Source organism: Pseudoliparis swirei, chromosome 1 (assembly GCF_029220125.1).
Source record: "Pseudoliparis swirei isolate HS2019 ecotype Mariana Trench chromosome 1, NWPU_hadal_v1, whole genome shotgun sequence".
In the NCBI taxonomy this organism is placed as follows: Eukaryota; Metazoa; Chordata; class Actinopteri; order Perciformes; family Liparidae; genus Pseudoliparis; species Pseudoliparis swirei.
The window spans coordinates 16,388,402-16,410,410 of record NC_079388.1 but is presented as its reverse complement, the minus strand read 5'-3'; the positions used below and the strand labels follow the sequence as shown (position 1 = coordinate 16,410,410).

The 22,009-nt window shown below is 44.5% G+C and overlaps 1 protein-coding gene across 1 annotated transcript in view; it reads right to left on the bottom strand.

Moving 5' to 3' along the window:
• Window positions 1–22,009, bottom strand: part of ptprua (protein tyrosine phosphatase receptor type Ua) — a 202,344-nt gene that overhangs the window by 43,462 nt on the left and 136,873 nt on the right. The window contains exons 9-13 of the mRNA XM_056419063.1: window positions 21,450–21,559; window positions 13,559–13,760; window positions 10,610–10,712; window positions 7,495–7,777; window positions 5,228–5,264 (exon numbers count right to left, since the gene is read on the bottom strand). Coding sequence (XP_056275038.1) covers window positions 5,228–5,264; window positions 7,495–7,777; window positions 10,610–10,712; window positions 13,559–13,760; window positions 21,450–21,559 — 735 coding nt within the window. The remainder of the gene's footprint in view (window positions 1–5,227; window positions 5,265–7,494; window positions 7,778–10,609; window positions 10,713–13,558; window positions 13,761–21,449; window positions 21,560–22,009) is intronic.

Genomic DNA, 22,009 nt, shown 5'->3' with positions numbered 1-22,009 from the left:
TATGAATAGTTCGTAGTAGGCATATTCCACGATGGAGACCTCCACGATCCATCAGGCAGATGGAGGTAGAGAGGAGGAGTGGGCGGAGTCTCAACAGTGGGCGGAGTCTCAACAGGACAGTGGCGTAGTCAGGAGCAGGAATTCCACGACCCAGACCTCGACGATCCATCAGGCAGATAGGATCTATGCCGTCTCATAGGGTCCGATGACCCCATGAGACGGCATGATTAATGTCATGGAAAAAATAAATGAGATAGGGTGCTTCTTCTACAGATGGAGAGCCCATCCAGATGACTAAAGGAACGCATCCTTCTACCTACACCTAGTGGAGGTTTCTAGCTATGCAAATTGTGTTGATTTCATTTGTCCAGATTTTGGGATATCTGGAAATGTAATTGCACACGAACATGGATTGGTGTTTACAGCACGGAGGCTTTCTGAGTTGAACCTAAACTCAGGATTGGTTTTACTAGAATAGGCCCTTTGAGCGAGACAGTTTGCCCCCTTCACAGATTGTACTAAACAAATCTTTAAAAAAAAAATAGATTTAAAGATATAAATCAAGTTAATATCTTAACAAAATACTGACTGATATTTGCTGGTACAGCAGTGCACTGGATTTTTTATTTCGTAGCATAGTCCGTATAGCTCGTGGAAGTGTGGGTATGCGTGTTTCCTCGTTAATTGACATTCTACAGCTGTGACTGAAATTCCTTCGTCGGCTTCACACACTTCTCATGTTTTTGCATCGTTAACACTGACAGGTGCCGGTGTGAATTTTCCCATCGGAAAAAAACCATCCGGGCGGTGAAGCTCGTGCCGTCGACCGTGCGGGGAAATCACCGTCAATACGCGTCTTTCATCCGTTTCACCTTAAATATACCTAATACTTAAATCACCTGTAAAAAGTCAGCTTCTTCATAGTCACCGTGCATCGAGTTGCCCGGAGATAACATTTCCGTAGAACTCTCCACTGCGATATACTTCGAAGACCGCAGCTCACTTTCAAGTCTCATTTAGATAATGTGCGACAGGCGACGGATGCAAACAGCTTGGGTGGTGTTGTGGATCGGCGTCTTTTACAGTCATCTTGGCACGCTTATTGCTTTATGGCAGGATAAGGATCCCCACTCTGTGCCCTAAAATGCAGCAGGATGAGGGGGGATTCCAGCGCGGTGTGTTCGAGGTCGCCTGCAAATCTACTTTGTGTAACACCTGGTTCTGTTTCTCCTGTGTTCCGTGTCTCCTCTGTCTTAATTGTTTAATTACCTGCACCTGCCCTCAGCCACTCTTGTCTCGTTACTGTCTGATGTCGTACACCTGTGTTTCCTCCCCTATATATTGTCAGTCTTTCCCTTGTCTGCTTTCGGATTGTCGTCTCTAGTTCCGTGTCTTTTTCCCGTCGTCCTGTCTGTCGTATCTGATCCTACCTGCCCTGACTGATGATCCTCTGCCTGCCCCTTTTGGACCTTGTTTTTTTGTAAACTGTTTTGCCTCATTAAAGAGTGCTTTTTTTGTTATTTATATTGCGTCCAGCCTGTCTCTCTGAGCCTCACCCCGTCACAAAGACCTGACACTTTGAGCCTTCGCAGGAGAGACAACAGTCAGCCAGCCTGCGTATTACTTATTATTTGACAGTATCTGAGCCGGCGCTATTTCCCACAATTTCATCGCCCTGATATCGGGGAAACGTCTGCAAAAGGGGATTTAAACATGTTTGGCCCGGGAGAGACGACAGACACTGCGGTTATCTGAGCAAACTGATGCGTGCTCTCACTCAGGCGGCTCTTTTCCCTCCCAGCCATATGTCACCGTCGCAGTGCCTTTCTCTCTGTATTCCCATCTCAGCCCGCCGAGAGCATGACATCTCCCTCTCTGAATCATCTGGGCTCCCTGTTGTGTTACACCTAATTGTGAAAAATTGCTATTAAGTATGAATGAATTGATGGAGCGTTATTACTACTCTTCTGGCGCCGTGTTCGTTCATTAACGAGCCGACTCGCTGATGAGAAGAACAAATAAGGCGGGGAATGAAAATACATGCAGAGCGATGGAATCATTTAACCCTCCTGTTACCTTTAGGGTCAATTTGACCCCATTCAATGTCGGTGTTCTTTGGGGTCAATTTGACCCCAGGCTGTTTTTCACTGTGTCAAACATATAAGAAATATCAACTTTTTTATATATTTAAAGGGCTATTTAGGTAGTCAACAAACAAACATAAAGTACCTCACACTTAAACTTGGGAAACAATATTAATTCTAATAATTTTCTGGAGGTTTTAATTGCTGGGGTCAAATTGACCCCGAGGGTAAAATATGTCAGTAAATATAAAGGTAACAGGAGGGTTAAACATTGAATGGGGTCAAATTGACCCTAAGGTAACAGGAGGGTTAAGGGATCTCGGGTTATCACAATAAATTTCATTGCACTGAAAAATAAAGTCAGCCGTGGTTCTGCGAGGAGATCCACCGAGATAGCATCGCGCGGCACATTACGGGGGATTTTTCTTCGTAATGCGTTTTTATGATGACCCTGATGGAGGCCATAAGCTGAAATGTGCCGGTGTAACGATAAAGTTGTTCTTGTGTTGCGAGAGTTTTGACCTCTTCGGCAAATAGAAAAGGCAGTCAGGAGCGGTCTTAAGAGGGTCTTTGTAAGACGGAAGTGTCATTGACACGAGCGCCTCGCAGATAATAAAAAGAAGGAGCGAATAAAATGTGTATTTCTGAGAGCAGCAGGATGGTGAGTGTGGCATAATCCTGTTGTGAGCGCTGAGGAAACGCACAGAATGCAATTTCAGACTTAACGGCACGTCAACGGAAAAAAATTAAAACGGTGGCAGAGCAGAAAAAAGAAAATGACCAAAATGTGAGTCACATTTTTCTTTATTTGAAAGCCACTTATCTTAAGATACAAGCTGGTTTTCAAAATGAAGGTCCGGGCCACTTCATTCAACTGTCACACAAGACTTTTAAGCTCCATTTTTTTACAAACGCTGCACAGGCTGATTACCTTCGCATTGAAAATGCGGAAGGTAATGTTTTGATCGCCGTGTATTTATTTATTTATTTGTATGCGTGTTACTCGCATAACACAAACAGTATTAAACCGAATCGCATGAAATTTGGTGGGATGATTGGTTATTATCCGGGGACCATTTGATTCGATTTTGGGATCGATTGGGTCAAAGTTCAAGGTCATGAAAAGGTCAAACTCTTCTTTATACCACGGTCAATTGTTATCCAATTGCCATGCAACTAATGCCAACATGTTCATAATGCAATGCCCAATCTTGTGATATGCGAAGGTATGCGCTCTACCGAGTGCCCGTTCTAGTAGTAAATGTGGCGCTCTTCTACGGGCTGAGCTGCCGTGAATGAAAGCTCTCGTGGCAAATCTTTCGCTGGTGAGACCAATTTGATGTGATTTGCAAACATGTTCACACTGTTCTTCCGTGTCAGCTAATGTCGGCCGTGTTTTCGTCTGAGGGAAAAACAGAAAGAAAGAAAAAGCGCTCGTGTGGCAAGGAATAAAAGAAAAACACAGAAAGAAAACACACACACACACACACACACTCCCACCAGTGAAGTGGCTCGGCCAGGTGTTCTGGTATCTGTGTGTGGGAAGCTGGTGAGAGGAAATGAAAAGCATCCAGGAACCTCTGTGGCCCCTCTGGAGCGATATCAGCATGTCCGCTGGGCCTGCCCCGGTCGTGTATGCGCAATTACAGTAACAAAATGAAAAGATAAAAGAAGAAAAAAATGTCTCCTATCAATACACCCGCAACCCTTCCTCTTCCCTTCCACGTACGTGACACGCCGGAAGACAAAAAAGTAAGGCGGAATTCTTTGATGTCATCGCACTTCAGATAAGAAAGAGTTCAGGGGAAAAAAATCCAATTTAACTGCCACCTTTTTTCGCCAGGGCACGACAAACTTCAGACATAATTCAGCGGGGAACAAGGGGTGGGTGGGGGGTTGCACTTCATTTCACCTTCTGCCTCTCTGCCTCTCACCCATTGTTTGAACTGAGAGCCTTCTATCCGTGTATGTCTCTCTCTCTCTTGAGCAAACACCCTGGTCACTTCCTCTCTCAGGGAGGAGAAGAAGAAGAGAAAAAAAAGGATACGTTTTCTGCAATCTTGGATTTCAAAGGCATCCGAGCCCAAGAGGGGTTTGCCAAAATGTCAGTGATTCAAGAGGAATGGGGGGGGGGGTGGGAGAGAGAGAGAGAGAGAGAGAGAGAGAGAGAGGGATGTCTGCTTCCACCTCCTGTGTCTCTAGTGTGGGCGGATGGCACCGGGGCGTCTTCGCTGCGCCACCCCAAAACAACACTAAGTCCGCTTCAAATCCCCTGAGCGGCAGCGGCCTGAGCCGGGGTGACCGTGGAAGCCCGTGACATGCACCCCGCACCACGGAGATGAAACCACCGGAACCGCAGATGGTTACGATCACCAAAGAGAGACACAATGTCACTCTTTTCAGCATCATGTTAACCGGGAAGAAGACTGAACTGTGGCCTCTGGCTTGCATTGTCAGGATATAGCTTTGTATATATATATATACATACATATATATATATATATATATATACACACATATATAAATATATTACATATATTACAGATATATATATGTATATATACATATATAAATATATATACACACATATATATATATATTACATATATATATAAATATATATATTACATATATATATATACACACACATATATATATATATAACTTTGGTTTTCACACCCACACAACGAATAAATGACAATAATAGTCCCCAGTCTAACCTCATTATCATAACCAGTTATTATAGTAATCATTAAAATCCTCCGATCAATATGTACGGCGGGATAGATTGCAACCACAAAGTAGCTCCGCAAAATATAACACACACCGTTACAAACACGACGGACTGTCTGACCGCTCACATGGACCCCAGTTGTGAAGCTGTCATTAACATTCCCACAATCCTATATTTCCACAACGAAGCTCGTGAGTGAATAAAAAGTTAGTGGGTAGAATTAAATGTATCGCACCTGTAGCTCGGTAGCTTCTAATAACACGCACAAAAGAAGCCAGCAGGCAGCCTCTGCAATTGTCGTGTTTACGGCATATTGAGTTATAATTAATGTGACAATGACGTTTCGATGTGTGGATGATCCGTGGAGCGCTTTTTGTTTTTAATTGTCAAAAAAGAAAGCAAGTGTTACCTTTGCGAGCGATCCGGATGCAGTTTATTCTCGTCTCCTGTGTGTGAAAGAAAAAGGCGTAGTTAATTAATTTGATTAGCAGCAAAGACCACGGTTCAAGTTGATTGATTATGACTTAGTCTGTGGAAATGCACCGCCTCGTCTCAAAACCTGCACCGTGTGGGGCAAAGTCACCCACACCTTTGTTACGGGGGAGGACATAATTGAAATGTCCGAGTGGTACTTTGAGAGACCTCTGCTACCCATTGGCTCCATCCCCAACCTCCCGAACCCAAAAAACCTCCTCTATGCCAGAGATACAGAGCCATGTCATCAAATTAAGATTAATAAAGAAGTTAAATCAGCCTTTATAGGCAATTATGCTGATCCGCGCTCCGAGATTGGACTCAAAAAATCCTTTCACCTAAAACGGTTGCCAAATTAGCTTTTTTAATTGAAAATCTGTTTCAAGTGGATTCTCATCTGCCCTCATCTCTCACAGTGACAGATCAGTCATATTTACTCCCACGTGGGGGTAGTTAAAGCAGCAGCAGGTAGCGTGTCATGTGACATCCCGTCTTCTATCAAGGTGGGCTTTGTTTGACTTGTTTTGAAGCGACACCAGAAGCTCGTCAAAGAATTTTAATGCAACTGAGCTGCGGCTCTTGTGAAGAGGAAGGATATCCAGGACATTGAATCTCCATCCTTGTGGGGGGGGGGTGTTTCTAAAGCATATTTTTGAATGAAATTGGATTTCAGTATTGGCCGTGCTTATCAATTCTAATCCCTGACGAAATCAAATGAGGTTTAGTTTACAGCGTTCCCAGGAAATAATGTTGTGAATAACAAAAATCTGTTGAGAGGCGGAAACATGTTTTGTTGTCCGAGTGTACATTAACGCGACATTGAGAGTTAGCCTGGTTAAATATCACAATCTTGACATGATATGACATGCTTATTACATGCATCGACCGCGGCATTGAGATACAGGTTCTCGTTTACTGTCCTTTGAGCTCTATTTGAGGTGCAGCACAGTGTGTTGATAAGAGCAATGAAACTGAGGATGCTGAAGCTCTTTGTCGAGATGGAACAACAACACAGGGTTAACGATAATTAGCTCCGGCTGATGTGGACAGCGCTGTCTGAATGTCTGCGTTAATCTTTGCTCATGAAGAGAAAAATAAGATGTAATAATAGATGTGAGCTTATGAATGTGAAGCTGGATCAAACGTAGATCAGAACCCAGTTTATCCAGTGAGTCCAAACTGAGTGACGGTTCTTCCCAGATGAGACGTAATGATGAACGCAACAGAGGGTGGAAAAGTTCATATTACACGCTGGTATTTTCCTTTTTTTAAGAGTAACAGATCGCCGTCATCTAGATGGTGACTCCTACGGACTTGATAGGGAGACGGCATACGTGGAAAAAAGTGTGCGTTGAATCCTGCTTGTGTGTCTCATAGGAAACCGGCGGCACCAATAACGTATCTTTCAAGCCCCACTGAAGACACATCTGCCGAAGCAATACCGTTTCGTACATCTAATTTATCCAGGGTAATTGTCAAAATAATATTTTTCTATCTCCAGGAGCGGCACACAAAAATACATATCGGAGATAGGATCAACGTGAGCTACGATATTGAGTTGGGTGCGTCGGCTCGGAGCTGCGACTTAAGTTGCTCTTCGGGGAGAGTCATCGCACACAGTGGTCTACGAATGGGTGAAGCGCGTTGCTGGTGTCGGGCCACCGGGGAAATTCCGGTTAAAAAGTCGGCCCTGACTTGGACCGGAGGCTGACTGGCGGCCCACTTTGCAGGAAACCGGGTGCGTCGGCTGAAGAGCCGGATACCGGTGTTTCCAGATGAGAAGCTGCAGCCAGGCGGGCGTCAGCTCCATATGGGCCTAATGGTTTAAACAGCATTTACTTTCACCGCTTCTGTGCACAGCGGAGTTCTTATTCGTGCTTCAGTCACTTTTCCAATTGCTGGAGAAATTCCTCCTCAGGTTGTTTTTAAAGCCTGGGAGGCAGTGTTGGATTCTCCCCGCAGGGAGAAACGTTTTTTAAAAAGCTCGAATATGAGGGAATCTGACAACTGGTCGAAGAAAGGAGCGCGAACATATTGTATTTATATCCTTAAAGCTGTTAGAAGCTGTTATTCACCAAATTGCTTTCGTGGGTTTTCAATGAAAATGCATGAAATTGTGCGAAATTGACCTGAAAAACAATGAACTCTGAGTCTGAGCTGTGGAAAACAAAAAGCCCTGCCGGGCATCTCAACAGCTCTCACCCCTCTGAAGTGGCTGGTGGCCTGAAAGTAGATGAGGTAGTTCTTGGTGGGATCCAGCGGGCTGTTCCAGTAGCCGTTGTAGGTGTGGTTGTCGCCCACGGTGAAGGGCGTGGCCTCGGGCAGACTGCTGGGGGCCAGCTCGGCCGTGTAGTAGTGCGGGGTCCCTTTGGCCTGCGCCTCGCTGTGAGAGTTGGGCGTGGGGAAACAGTCCACGGTGCCCAGCTCCCTCCTCCTCCTCCTCTTACGGGAGACGTCTTCCTCCACCACCACCACCTGGTAGGCACTGCGGAGGGAAAGGGTGGAGCTTAGCACTCCAGAACAGTATGTAGTACGCTTGAAGCAAAGCAAACTGTCACATGAAAACACATACATAGTGTATGTCTGATGTAACAATCTTCATCGCTTATTATGTCTGTAAACTGAGATAAAAGTTCATAACATTCAGAGTAATTAGTTTATCTCAGTCCCTTTGTGATTGGCTCACCTGGCGGTTGACGTACGACATCTCTGATTAAGCAGCGTCAGCACATTTTCAGATCTCAGAAATTAACGTGGTAAGCATAATATTCCCATTAATGACAGGAATGAAGGTCAAAACTATGAAGCTAAGTTCCAAGTCACACAAATGTCAACTTTCAAATAGTGATTCAACACTTGTGATAGTGACCTAACAAAAAGAGCTATGTTTTTAAATGATGCTTTATATTTAAGGGAGACATTTAAAGTTGAAAAGAAAAACAAAATAATCACAGTTGGTCTAGTCTAGAGCTTCTATTTGATGCTAAACACCAAAGCTTTGCCAAAATGGAGAATAACAGTCAAAAAAAACTAAACATATTAATTATTCATGTGAATTAGAATACACTGCACATCCAACTGGGTGTGTTCGTATTATATCTGTGCGTCTGATCTACTTCACTCCAGGCGGGTGTGTTGCTGGGGACCCGAGGGAGTGCAGCGCCAGAATTGGTGCTTTTTGGACCAGCGCCACGTTCAATATTTAAAAAAAACTTTGAATAAACACGCCTACAGCGCTCTGTGCAGCAGCGTCAGGAATCTGCAGTCCAACAAGTCGTCTGCAGTTCACTTTTTCTGCTGGATGCCCAATATATATATATTTATATATGTATGCTCAATATATACATATAAATATATATCGATATATATGTATGCTCAATATATACATATATATATATATATAAATAATATATGTATATATTTATATATGTATGCTCAATATATACATATATATATAAATATATATATATATATATGTATATTGATAGAGTGATAATATATGCTATATGCAGTATGTACAGTGGGTACGGAAAGTATTCAGACCCCTTTAAAACATTCACTCTTTGTTTCATTGCAGCCATTCGCTAAAATCAAAAAAGTTCATTTTATTTCGCATTAATGTTACTTCAGCACCCCATGTTGACAGAAAAAAACTGAAATTTATTAAAAAGAAAAACTGAAATATCACGTCTAAATTTCTGGGGTCTGGATACTTTCCGTACCCGCTGTATGTGCTGGATAACTTTACAACCAAACTTCTCCTCACTGTTCTGGGACCGACATCCTGCTTATTAAAGGAACAATGAGGCCTGATTTTACCTGCAGACTGTTCACACAATGGGTTCTCTGAAGTATGCTGAAGAGACGACCCGCAGCAGCTCTCACATCTCCGAAAAACCATCGCCGCAAATTTCCAAACGGCGGCGATTTGGATCAACTGCCCACATATTTATTTTTTTCACATTAAGTGAAGTATTAACGGCTTTTTCTTTTTTAAACAGGGTTTAAAAGTTTGCGAAGTAGAACTACTAATTTGTGAAAGAGAGGCATTATCATCACAACGTCCTTATTATTACTTAACGTCTGTTCAAGGTGGAGCTTTTGATTTATAATGCGGGATAGTTCAATGAATAATCATCCTGGATATTTTAATTATTATACGTTTCGTGAGTAAAATCGGAATCAGGTGAAGAAGTACACGGTAAGTGGTGTTATATAATGTAAGTGCTTATGGGACTTTTTGAGAATTATTTTCAGGTACCATGAGTAACATAATTCAATATTTTTGAGAAATCTGCATGTCTGTTTTATCCAAGTACACACGATGCAATTGTAAAAAAACTAAATGTTTGATCGCCGTGTATTTATTTATTTATTTGTATGCGTGTTCCTCGCATAACAAAAAAAGTTTTAAACCGAATCGCATGAAATTTGGTGGGATGATTGGTTATTATCCGGGGACCATTTGATTAGATTTTGGGATCGATCGGGTCAAAGTCAAGGTCATGGAAGGTCAAAATCTTCTTTTTACCATAGCACGGTCAATTTCTATCCAATTGGCTCCTCTGTTGCTCTCCTCCAGGTTTCTTCCCTTTTTTTCCCCCTGAAGGGTTATTTGGGAGTTTTTCCTGGTCCGATGTGAGGTTTTGGGGCAGGGATGTCTATGTGTACAGATTGTAAAGCACTCCGAGACAAATTTGTAATTTGTGAAATTGGGCTATACAAATAAACTGAATTGAAACTGAATTGAATTGAACTAATGCCAACATGTTCATAATTCAATGCCCAATCTTGTGATATGCGAAGGTATGCGCTCTACCGAGTGCCCGTTCTAGTTTTGTTCTGTTTGTCTCTTGTTCCCTGTAAAGCGTCTTTGGGTATTTAGAAAAGCGCTATAGAAGTCTGAATTATTATTATCTCCGTTTGCATCGCTACGTTTGGCGAAGATAAATTCAGTCTGCGACAAAAGGATTTGAGTTCCCCCTTTTTCAGCGTCTCCTCAAAGCCCAGTGCCTCCATCTTCCTCCGCCGTGAGTCCTCATTACAGTGACACAGCTGTCGACCGGTCGACACGGGATTGCTTTGGCATGCGGTGGCATCCCAAAGCTGTCTCGACGCGGCGAGTCAGGTTTCAGGACCAGAGAGAGAGAGCGACATTCATGTTCCTTCATTCTTTTTTTGGGGTGTTTGATGTTTCAATACAAGCTCGAGCTGCACAAAGAGAGCTCGGCCCGGTCGTCAAACTCCTTCTCGGGTTCGTCGTTCATTCCAAATGGCGTCCAGTGCCTGGATGCTGAGCGCAGTGCGTGAGTCGTACCTGACCGGAGCGCCTCTCGCCAGCGCCGGGCGCAGCAGCACCGTGATGGTGTTCTCCGACTCGCTCAGCGGAGAGGGGATGTCTTCGTAGTCAAACACCGGGGCTGCGGGGGGGGAAAAAAAGGAAATGAAAAGTAGTCGGGAGTTCACGTGGAAGAGAACAAATAGTTAAAATATCGGGGGAGAAGAAAAAAAGAACAGTTTCATGTTTGCGTTCATCCGGGAAAAATCAAAATACGTCGTGTTCAGATGGAAGAGATTTAAGCCTAAAGACGAGGAGGAGGCGCTCTTCTTCCTGGATGTTTTCTAGTGATCCTTCCACCACGACATGAATTATAACGGCCATCCTGGTACAACGGATGAGCAAAAAACAACAAAAAAGCCTTCAGAATGCGATTGGACGTGTTTTCTTGCTGTAGAGAAAAATAAAGTCTGCTTATGTAAACCCGTCATCGGGAAAACACTGAACAGCCGGGGTCTGCATTATACATGGCGGCGGCGGCGAGGAGCGTTTGAGGCCGGGCGCGTGTTCGCTGGTTGAATCCGGCATGAATTATGAAAAGACTTTACATTACACCTTTTCTTCCGCGTTCGCCTGGAGCGGCGCGGCGGCCGGCCTCCCCGCCGCGACGGCTCAGCGTGCGAGACCGTCGGGTCGTACGCCTCGACAGCCGTCAGCCGGCTTCTCGACGAGAGGCAGCGGCTCCGGGGAATAAGGAGGGACCGAGAACAGGCGGCGTTGTTCGCAGCGTCGGGATACAAATCAAGGATTTAGGATTAATCTTACTTGTTAAAAAAATTCCTGGTGTTTAACCCTCCTGTTACCTTTATATTTACTAACATATTTTACCCTCGGGGTCAATTTGACCCCAGCAATTAAAATCTCCAGAAAATTATTAGAATTAATATTGTTTCCCAAGTTTAAGTGTGAGGTACTTTATGTTTGTTTGTTGACTACCTAAATAGCCCTTTAAATATATAAAAAAGTTGATATTTCTTATATGTTTGACACAGTGAAAAACAGCCTGGGGTCAAATTGACCCCAAAGAACACCGACATTAAACATTGAATGGGGTCAGATTGACCCTAAAGGTAACAGGAGGGTTAAGATAGGTTTTTAAAAATATTTTTTTTTCTTCTTCTTCTTCACTTGATTGAGCTCATTCCTAGTTGGAAGCTGAGTGTGAAGCTCCGGGAGGCTACATTACAAAAATAGCTGTTTCACGGGTTGGATGGCAGCATCGGAAATAAAACACAAGAGCACAATTTAACGAGCACAGACTGGCTGCGGATGTGGGGGTCGGTGTGCACGGCTGCAGTCGCGGTTGACTGTACAGGAAGCCACGATGTGCCGTGAACATCAGGCGAGACGGCAATCGTTAAAGCCCCGCGGGATTTGAACCTCGCCGTGATGGACGCCGCTACGATGGACAACAACCGAGTGAGAGTGTGAGAGTGTGTGAGAGTGTGTGAGTGTGTGTGTGTGAGTGTGTGTGAGTGTGTGAGTGAGTGAGAGTGTGAGTGTGAGAGAGAGTGAGAGTGTGTGAGTGAGTGTGAGAGAGAGAGAGAGAGAGAGAAATTCAAAACAAAGTTGTTTTTTTTAGCATTTGCAGCCAAAAGCGAAAAGGGTCAAATGACTTGTCATTCCCCTTTTTTTAAGAGCTTCTGACTAAATTACACATATACTTTCAAATTACTACTTTCAAGTTACTTTTCTACAAATTACTACTTTCAGGGTAAATCCAAATCATCCACACACTCGACTTAGGAGCAGTCATTTTCTTTTGGGGAAACATTTCCTCGGAGTAAATTAACGGAACAGCTCACAGATCCCCGTTTGCAGATGAGTGTTTCACATTCCCCGCAGACACATATTTTAGAGCAATCTCAAGATCCATACCGGCAACCTTCTCACTCCCAAACACAGAGCCTCTCCACTCTGACCGGCGAACAACAACAACAACAACAACGCTGGTTTCACTTTCACCCAAAGCATTCGCGCTCAACACGCGTCGATCCCTGTAATTCACAGGTCCGAAAGCAATGCGCGCCACACATCTGTGTGGCTGAGGTGGAAATGAAGATAATTGGTATAATTTGAAAGTATATGTGTAATTTAGTCAGAAGCTCTTAAAAAAAGGGGAATGACAAGTCATTTTACCTTTTTCGCTTTTGGCTGCAAATGCTAAAAAACACACTTTTTGTTTTGAATTTCTCTCTCTCTCTCTCTCTCTCTCACACTCTCACACTCTCACACTCTCACACTCACTCTCACTCACTCACTCACTCACACACTCACACTCACACACTCTCACACTCACACACTCACACTCACACACTCTCACTCACACACTCACACACACTCACACTCACTCACTCACTCACACACACACACACACTCACACTCTCACTCACTCACACTCTCACTCACTCACACACTCACACTCACACGCTCACACTCACACACCTCACACACTCACACTCACACCTCACACACTCACACTCACACACTCACCTCACACACACACTCACCTCACACACACACTCACTCTCACACACACACTCACACTCACACTCACACACTCTCCACCTCACACACTCACCTCACACACACTCACACACACACACACTCACACACTCACACACTCTCACACTCTCACACTCTCACACTCACACTCACACACTCTCACACTTACACACACACACTCACTCTCACACACACACACACTCACACTCTCACACTCACTCACTCACACACTCTGTCACACACACTCACACACTCACACACACTCTCACACAGACTCACACACTCACACACACTCTCTCTCACTCACTCTCACACTCTCACTCTCTCTCACTCACTCTCACACTCACTCTCTCTCACTCTCACACTCTCACTCTCTCTCACTCTCACACTCTCACACACTCTCACTCTCACTCTCTCTCTCACCGGAGATGTTGGTCGTGATCTCGGTGAGCGCCGTCTGGCCGAAGCCCTTGGCGGTCCGGGCTCGGACCGACACCAGGTAGGTGGTCCCGGGATGCAGCCCAGAGAACATGTGGTAGGTCTCGTTCTTCATCTTGGACACCGTGCGGCGAGGACCCGGCACGTTAATGCCCGGGTCCGACGACTCGATGCTCTGGTAGCTGATCTGGAAACAAGAAGAAGACGACACCGGGTTTAAAACAAAAACATTTGCGGGGCCGTGCGAGCGGCCCTGAGGAAATGCGGGGGGGGGGGCGGTCCCCCGTCGGCAAAAAAGTGTAAAAATGTTTTCGGTTCATTGCGATAACAAATTAGACGAGCCGCCACTGCCGAGGTAATTAATGTGAAACGCCGATGACCTCGTGATGCTACTGGGACCAAATTGATTTATTAATTCAATTCAATTCAATTCAGTTTATTTGTATAGCCCAATTTCACAAATTACAAATTTGTCTCGGAGTGCTTTACAATCTGTACACATAGACATCCCTGCCCCAAAACCTCACATCGGACCAGGAAAAACTCCCAAATAACCCTTCAGGGGAAAAAAGGAAGAAACCTGCAGGAGAGCAACAGAGGAGGATCCCTCTCCTAGGATGGACAGATGCAATAGATGTAATGTGTACAGAAGGACAGATTTAGAGTTAAAATACATTCAATGAATATGACAGAGTGTATGAATAGTTCATAGTAGGCATATTCCACGATGGAGACCTCCACGATCCATCAGGCAGATGGCGGTGGGGAGGAGGAGGGGCGGAGTCTCAACAGGACAGTGGCGTAGTCATGAGCAGGAATTCCACGACCCAGACGATCCATCAGGCAGATAGGATCTATGCCGTCTCATAGGGTCCGATGACCCCATGAGACGAAAGTCAAGGACTTCCGGAGAGAAAGCAGAGTTTGTAACGTGTGATTGAGCGATGAAAATTCATCCTTAAGGAGAGAAAAAAGAGGAGATAGGTACTCAGTGCATCCTAAACGTCCCCCAGCAGCTATAAGCCTATAGCAGCATATCAAGGGGCTGGACCAGGCAAACCTGATTCAGCCCTAACTATAAGCTCTGTCAAAGAGGAAGGTCTTAAGTCTACTCTTAAACGAGGTGACTGTGTCTGCCTCCCGGACTGAAATTGGAAGCTGGTTCCATAAAAGAGGAGCTTGATAACTAAAGGCTCTGGCTCCCATTCTACTTTTTAAGACTCTAGGAACTACAAGTAGTCCCGCATTTAGTGAGCGAGCTCTCTAGTGGGGCAATATGGTACGACAAGCTCCTTAAGATATGATGGAGCATCACCAATCAAGGCTTTGTAGGTTAAGAGAAGAATTTTAAAAGTGATTCTTGATTTTACTGGGAGCCAGTGCAGAGCAGCTAGTGCAGGAGTGATGTGATCTCTTTTCTTAGTTTTAGTGAGAACACGAGCTGCAGCATTCTGGATCAACTGGAGGGACCTAAGAGATTTATTAGAGCAGCCTGCTAATAAGGAGTTGCAGTAATCCAGTCTCAAGTAACGAACGTGAACCAATTTTTCTGCATCTTTTGAGACAAGATGTGCCTGATTTTTGAAATATTACGTAGATGAAAGAATGCAGTCCTTGAGATTTGCTTTACGTGGGAGTTAAAGGACAAGTCCCGATCAAAGATAACGCCAAGATTCTTTACAGTGGTGTTGGATGCCAGGGCAATGCCGTCTACAGAATCCACATCACCAGATAATTGATCTCTGAGGTGCTCAGGGCCGATTAAAATTACTTCGGTTTTGTCTGAGTTTAACATCAAGAAGTTGCAGGTCATCCATGTTTTATGTCTTTAAGACATGCTTGAATTTTACAGAGTTGGTTGCTCTCCTCTGGTTTTATCGATAAATATAGTTGAGTGTCATCTGCATAACAATGAAAGTTTATGGAGTGTTTCCTGATAATATTGCCCAAAGGAAGCATGTATAAGGTAAATAAAATTGGTCCAAGCACAGAACCTTGTGGAACTCCGTGATTAACGTTGGTGGTTATCGAGGCGTCATCGTTTACAAATACAAACTGAGATCGATCTGATAAATAGGATTTAAACCAAATTAGTGCCGTGCCTGAAATGCCAATCGACTGCTCCAGTCTCTGTAACAGGATGTCATGGTCAATGGTGTCGAATGCAGCACTAAGGTCTAACAAGACCAGGACAGAGAGGAGTCCTTTATCTGCTGCCATTAAGAGGTCATTTGTAATTTTCACCAGTGCCGTCTCGGTGCTGTGGTGTTTTCTAAATCCTGATTGAAATTTCTCAAATAAACTATTATGATGTAGAAAGTCGCACAACTGATTTGCGACCACTTTCTCAAGGATCTTGGAGAGGAAGGGAGGTTAGAGATCGGTCTGTAGTTAGCCAACACCTCTGGATCCAGAGTGGGCTTCTTCAGGAGAGGTTTAATAACAGCCACTTTGAAGGAGTGTGGTACGTGGCCTGTTAGCAGAGACACATTGATAATATCTAATAGAGAGCCGCCAATTAAAGGCAAAACGTCTTTAAGCAGCCTCGTCGGGATGGGGTCCAAGAGACAGGTAGACGTGTTCGAAGTAGAAACCGTTGAAAATAATTGGTCACGGTTGATAGGAGAAAATCCCTCCAAATATACACCAGGGCATACAGCGGTTTCCAAGGCCATTCCATTTGAGGACAGATTGGCACTGGTTATGGGCAAGAGATTATTAATCTTGTCCCTAATAGTTAAAATCTTTTCATTAAAGAAGTTCATAAAGTCATTACCACTAAGGTTTATAGGAATGCTCGGCTCCACAGAGCTGTGACTCTCTGTCAGCCTGGCTACAGTGCTGAAGAGAAACCTGGGGTTGTTTTTATTTTTTTCTATTATTGATGAGTAATAGGCTGCTCTGGCATTACGGAGGGCCTTCTTATATGTTTTAAGACTATCTCGCCAAACTAAGCGGGATTCTTCGAGATTAGTTGAACGCCATATGCGTTCAAGCTTTCGTGACGTTTGCTTCAGTTTGCGGGTCTGAGGGTTATACCAGGGAGCAAACCTCCTCTTCCTCACTGTCTTCTTCTTCAGAGGGGCTATCGAGTCCAGTGTCATTCTCAAGGAGCCTGTGGCACTGTCAACAAGATGATCAATCTGGGACGGACTAAAGTTAGACCAGGAGTCCTCTGTTATATTGAGACGTGGTATCGAATCAAATACAGAAGGAATCGCTTTAAATTTAGCTACAGCACTATCAGTTAGACATCTAGTGTAGAAACTTTTGACTAACGGAGTACACCCGTAGTATAAATTCAAAAGTTATGAGGTTGTGGTCTGACAGAAGAGGATTCTGTGGGAAGACGTTCAAATGCTCAATGTCAACGCCATAAGTAAGAACAAGATCAAGCGTGTGGCCAAAGCTGTGAGTGGGTTTCTGTACTCTCTGACAGAAGCCAATCGAGTCCAACAAGGAGATGAATGCAGCACTAAGGCAATCATTATCAACATCCACATGGATATTAAAATCTCCAACAATAATAACTTTATCGGTTTTAAGAACCAAACTTGATATAAATTCTGAGAATTCAGATATAAACTCTGAATATGGACCTGGTGGCTGGTACAGAATCACAAATCGAATTGGCTGTAGTGTTTTCCAGGTTGGATGTGAAAGACTAAGAACAAGGCTTTCAAATGAGGTGTAGTGTAATTTTGGTTGAGGATTAATTAATAGGCTCGATTCAAAGATGGCTGCTACTCCACCTCCTCGACCGGTGCCTCGAGGAATGTGAGTATTAATATGACTTGGAGGAGTCGATTCATTCAGGCAGACATATTCTTCATGGCTCAGCCAGGTTTCAGTTAGGCAACATAAATCAATGTGATTATCTGATATTAAATCATTCAGTAACACAGCTTTAGATGACAGAGATCGAATATTTAGGAGACCACATTTAATAGACCTATTTTGTTGCACTGCTGAAATAATTGTGTTAACTTGTATAAGGTTATTGTGTACGACTCCTCTTCTGCTTACTTTTGATTTATTTAATTGAAGTGGCCGTGGGACAGACACAGTCTCTACTCTAAAGTCAAGGGTGGGTAACTGCTCGAATGGAAGAGCAGAGAAGGGTGTTAAACTACAACTCTGCTCCCGGTTCCTGATCTGAACCCTGGGTTGTCATAGATTAAGTCCGGTGATCAACTTGGTCATATTCGCAGAAATGAGACGCGCTCCGTCCAACGTGGGATGAATGCCGTCTCTCCTCATCAGATCAGGTTTTCCCCAGAAAGTCTTCCAGTTGTCTACGTAGCCCACATTATTCGCTGGGCACCACGACAGCCAGCGGTTGAAAGACGACATTCGGCTATACAATTCGTCTGTCTGCAAATTTGGGAGAGGGCCAGAGAAAATTACGGTGTCCGACAACGTCTTGGCATAAGCACACACCGATTCCACATTAATTTTAGTGACTTCCGACCACGGCTCGGGCGTCATTACCACCGGCGTGTATTACAATCTGACTGTATCTCCGCTTATCCCAGCCAGCAGCTTCAAACAAGACTCCACGCCGCCCGCTCTGGCCCCGGGAGGCACACGACTCTGGTCCGTGGCTTCGCTATTTTCACGTTCCTGACTATAGAGCTCCCGATAACCAGGGTGTGTTCCTCAGCGGTGTGTCGCTGAGCAGGAAAACTGGTTCGAAACGTGAAGTGGTTGGTGCACAGCGGGCTTCTGTGTAGACTTACTACTCCTGCGAACAGTTACCCACGATCCGGCTGATCGGGCACCACGGAGAACAGCTAACAGCTGACTGTAGCACGGGAGAGGGCGGGCTAACTAGCATAGCTGTCTGAGCCATCTAACCCACTTAGACCTGCCTCCAACCTAGCAAATAAACTACACTTGTTGCATGTATCGTTATCATTAAGGGAGGCAGGGGGATAACTATACATGAGACACACTGAGCAAGAGGGAGCGGGAGGGAGAGAAGAAGAAGTCATGCTCGCTGTTGAGCTGGCAACCAGAGCTTACCGGAAGAGTGAGATGATGCGTTCAGGAGCAGCTGGGAAAAAAAATCCGACCTTTAATGAACCGACCTTTGCCATAACTACACATCAAAAGAAGAAGAAAAAAGACCCATCACAAGCTCTTGGGTCCATGGAAATGAACAAACTTTTAAAGTACGATTTTTAGCGTCTTCAAATTAGATTCTAGTAAGTGTTCCCTAATTTAAACCACTGTTAAGTCCTACTGCACACGCCCGTAGACTCTCTCCGTGATATGCTCCACACAGCCCACGGCTTATTATTCTCACGACCTGCAAGACTGAATTTAGATGGCGTTTTCTTTCGATGGCATTTTCTTTAAAAGGCTCTCACAAGAACGCCTCTCAATTAATCTTAAAAATGTCGACTCGCAGCGCCGAGCGAATGCATCTCATGCTGCAGTTAGCCTCAGATAATCAGACTCTGGTAGATTCTGTGTGTCATGTCCTCGTTCTGCGGCACTGCCTGCCTGATTTAACATTATATATCCCAGGATTAGTTGATAAATTAAAGCCGGGGAGAAAAAGAAAAAGTACTAAAAATGCCAAGTGTGAATGAAGAGCCGGATGACGTTATTGCCTTTTTGTTGCAATTTGATGAACGTGTTTAAGTCTGTAAATCAAGATTCATAAAGCTGAGTGAATCAGCCAGGCTGCTCGTAAAATTGCCTATTCGTCATTCTTGGCTGCACTTCAGCGCGGCGGTTCACTTTGCAGCGCGACCTCCGAAGCGAGGAGTCGCTCGGTTTGAACCCGACTCGGCTGTCTGGGGTCTTTCTTTGTTCCTGTCGGCTTTCTTTTCTGTCTTGTGCTACAATCCAGAGAAAAATGTACAGTCAGTCAACCGGAACTGGGAAAACCACAAGTGAAGGAGAGTGAATGTGTTTGTTCGGCAACCTACACAGGATGTGTCCCTTCCATTTACTCAATGCATGCTGGGATTTATTTTTTATTTTTAATAGATGGATAAATGGATGTACGGGCCGGATAAAATAATAAGTCTGTTTAATTTGTTATTGATTGACCTATATAGGTTTCACAGGACATGACTTAGATCAGGAGCGTCAAACTCATTTTCACCGTGGGCCACGTCAGCATCATGGCTGCCTCTTAAAGGGCCGGAAACACTTTATAAACTCCTCGAAGATATTTTTTAAATAACTCTCTTTGCATTTGATTATTGGAGTCTAGAAATATTGTACATAAGAAAATGTCTCTAATATTACGACATTAATCCATTTAATTTCAAACCTTCAAAATAAAAGCACGGGAAATGTTTCTTCATTTTCTTTAAGAAAAGGTGATCACGTGTCTTTCAAGCCGTCGGGGGGGATCCAAGGCCTTCATGTGATATTGACAAAGTAATCCTGAAAGTGTGCACCAATATTAGAGTCAGAGCGGTATCAGCATGGCTGGTGTCGACCCATTTTAGAGGCAAATGTTGACCAAAAGGATAAACGTCTTTTTATTTTTTTATCTTTTACAATACAATCTGCTGTCTTGAATCTGTGATTGGACACACAGTATGTGCCTGTGGCTTCTTCATCTGTTCAGATTTAAAACACAATCGAGCCATACCACAAAAAAAGGCTGAGCACATCCTCTTGAAAAATATAGCGATAACCCTCAAATTTAGCATTTGTCTTTTTTTCCCCACGGTTTTGCTTAACTAGACACTCAAATGAGAGCCAGTTATTATATAATGGCTCATCGTGAGCTACAAAACACTACATTTTGGCGAGTGTGTATATTTAAACACAAATAAACAGCTTTAGCTTAAGAGTTGTGCAGGAATGAGTCCTAACGTCTGGGGTTGGCCAACAGAATGGCCTCATTCCCGCACCACATTTATAAGAATGGGATCTGCTTCCGTAAAGAGAAATTACATACACTAATTTATTGGTAATTGCGGTGCAATTGCATACAAAGTGGAAAGCCTGTTGGCACACAGGAAAAAGGCAGTAAGGAGCTTACAGTGAGAGAACTTTGAAATAATGTTACAGTTCTGGGTGAACCTAAAGTCAAATTTTTGCAAATTATGTGAGATTCTTTTTGTCCCAGCACACATTTAACCTCAAAATACGAACCGATGTGTTGTGTGGGAAATGTTTGAGGTGATTTGTTGCTCATGGTGTGGAAGTGGCTCAGCGTCACTGACTGGATGAGCGGTCAATAGTGGGAGCAGATGTTCGTCCTCCAGCTGCTCATCTGAATGCAGAGCAATGCTACAGGCAAAACTCAGCTCCTTATGCCGAGTTCCTCGGTTACCAGACTTCTTCTGCGTGCGAGCGGAAACGAGTTTCTCCCCCCATCAGGCGGCCCATGCGTTAAGCTAGAGTGGGTCTTTCGCATCTACTTATAGAAAAAGCTCCAAAGCCCACACGACAAAGGTCGATGGTTGATATGGGCCCATCAATAATTAATTAGAAACATTTAAAATTGCCCCCTTGTGGAGGCATCTCTTAGGCAAATAAGTAATTAGAGCGGTTGTCCCCCATGTAATTACAGCCTGAAGTCTGCGCCTCAGCTTCATTACCATATGAACATGTACAGTAAATCCCATGAACTGTGAAAAGTGGGCCGTCCACACGGGGGGTGGCTCAGGCGCATGTGTGGTACCAACGTCTGGGCAAGAACCAGGGGGGAAAAACAAGCTTGGGGTAAATCAAGGAGGCGGAGCAGTGCAGTCTTTAAAGTGGACACTTTTCCTCCATTTCAGTCGGCCTCATGCTGAAGGAGGATGAGTCGAGTAGACGTTGGCATGGGGACACCTGAAGAGGATCAGTGCGGGATGTGAAGGAGGCCGCTTCGTCCCTGACTAACACGCGCGTGTCCTACCTCGTACTGCGTGATGAGGCCGTTGGGCTCGACGGGCTCCTCCCACTTGAGGAAGATCATGTCGTCGAGCGGGGTGAAGGTCAAGGACTCTGAAGCGATACCGCCAGGAACTGCAGCAGAAGAGGGGGGGGGAAACAAATTATTCTCTGGAACCGACACTGTGCTCGGGTCTCAAGTTTATACACTCCTGCTCACGAACACCAGGGGGTAGAACTTTTTGTTTTGTTTTTTGAAAGACAACGAAAAGGCACATGGGCCAAGGAGAGATGGAGGAGGACGAGATAGAGGGAATGGGGAGACGGAGCAGACGGGCGGGGGGGGGGGGGGGGGGGGGTGATGAAGGGAACTCGGTGGGCCGGCTTGCTTTCAGCCCTCAGGATGAATTGAGATTCTGGCTTCTACTGTCTGATAACAGAGCACCGGGTCTCGGGAGTGCCTCTCTGCATGTTTGGGCTCAATGAGATGCATTTCCCGAAAGCAGAACCTACTCCTTTTTTTTGTTTTGTTGGTGGCAAGTGCTGGACGGTTTTACTAAATTCGGGTGGAGTGAATTATCATTC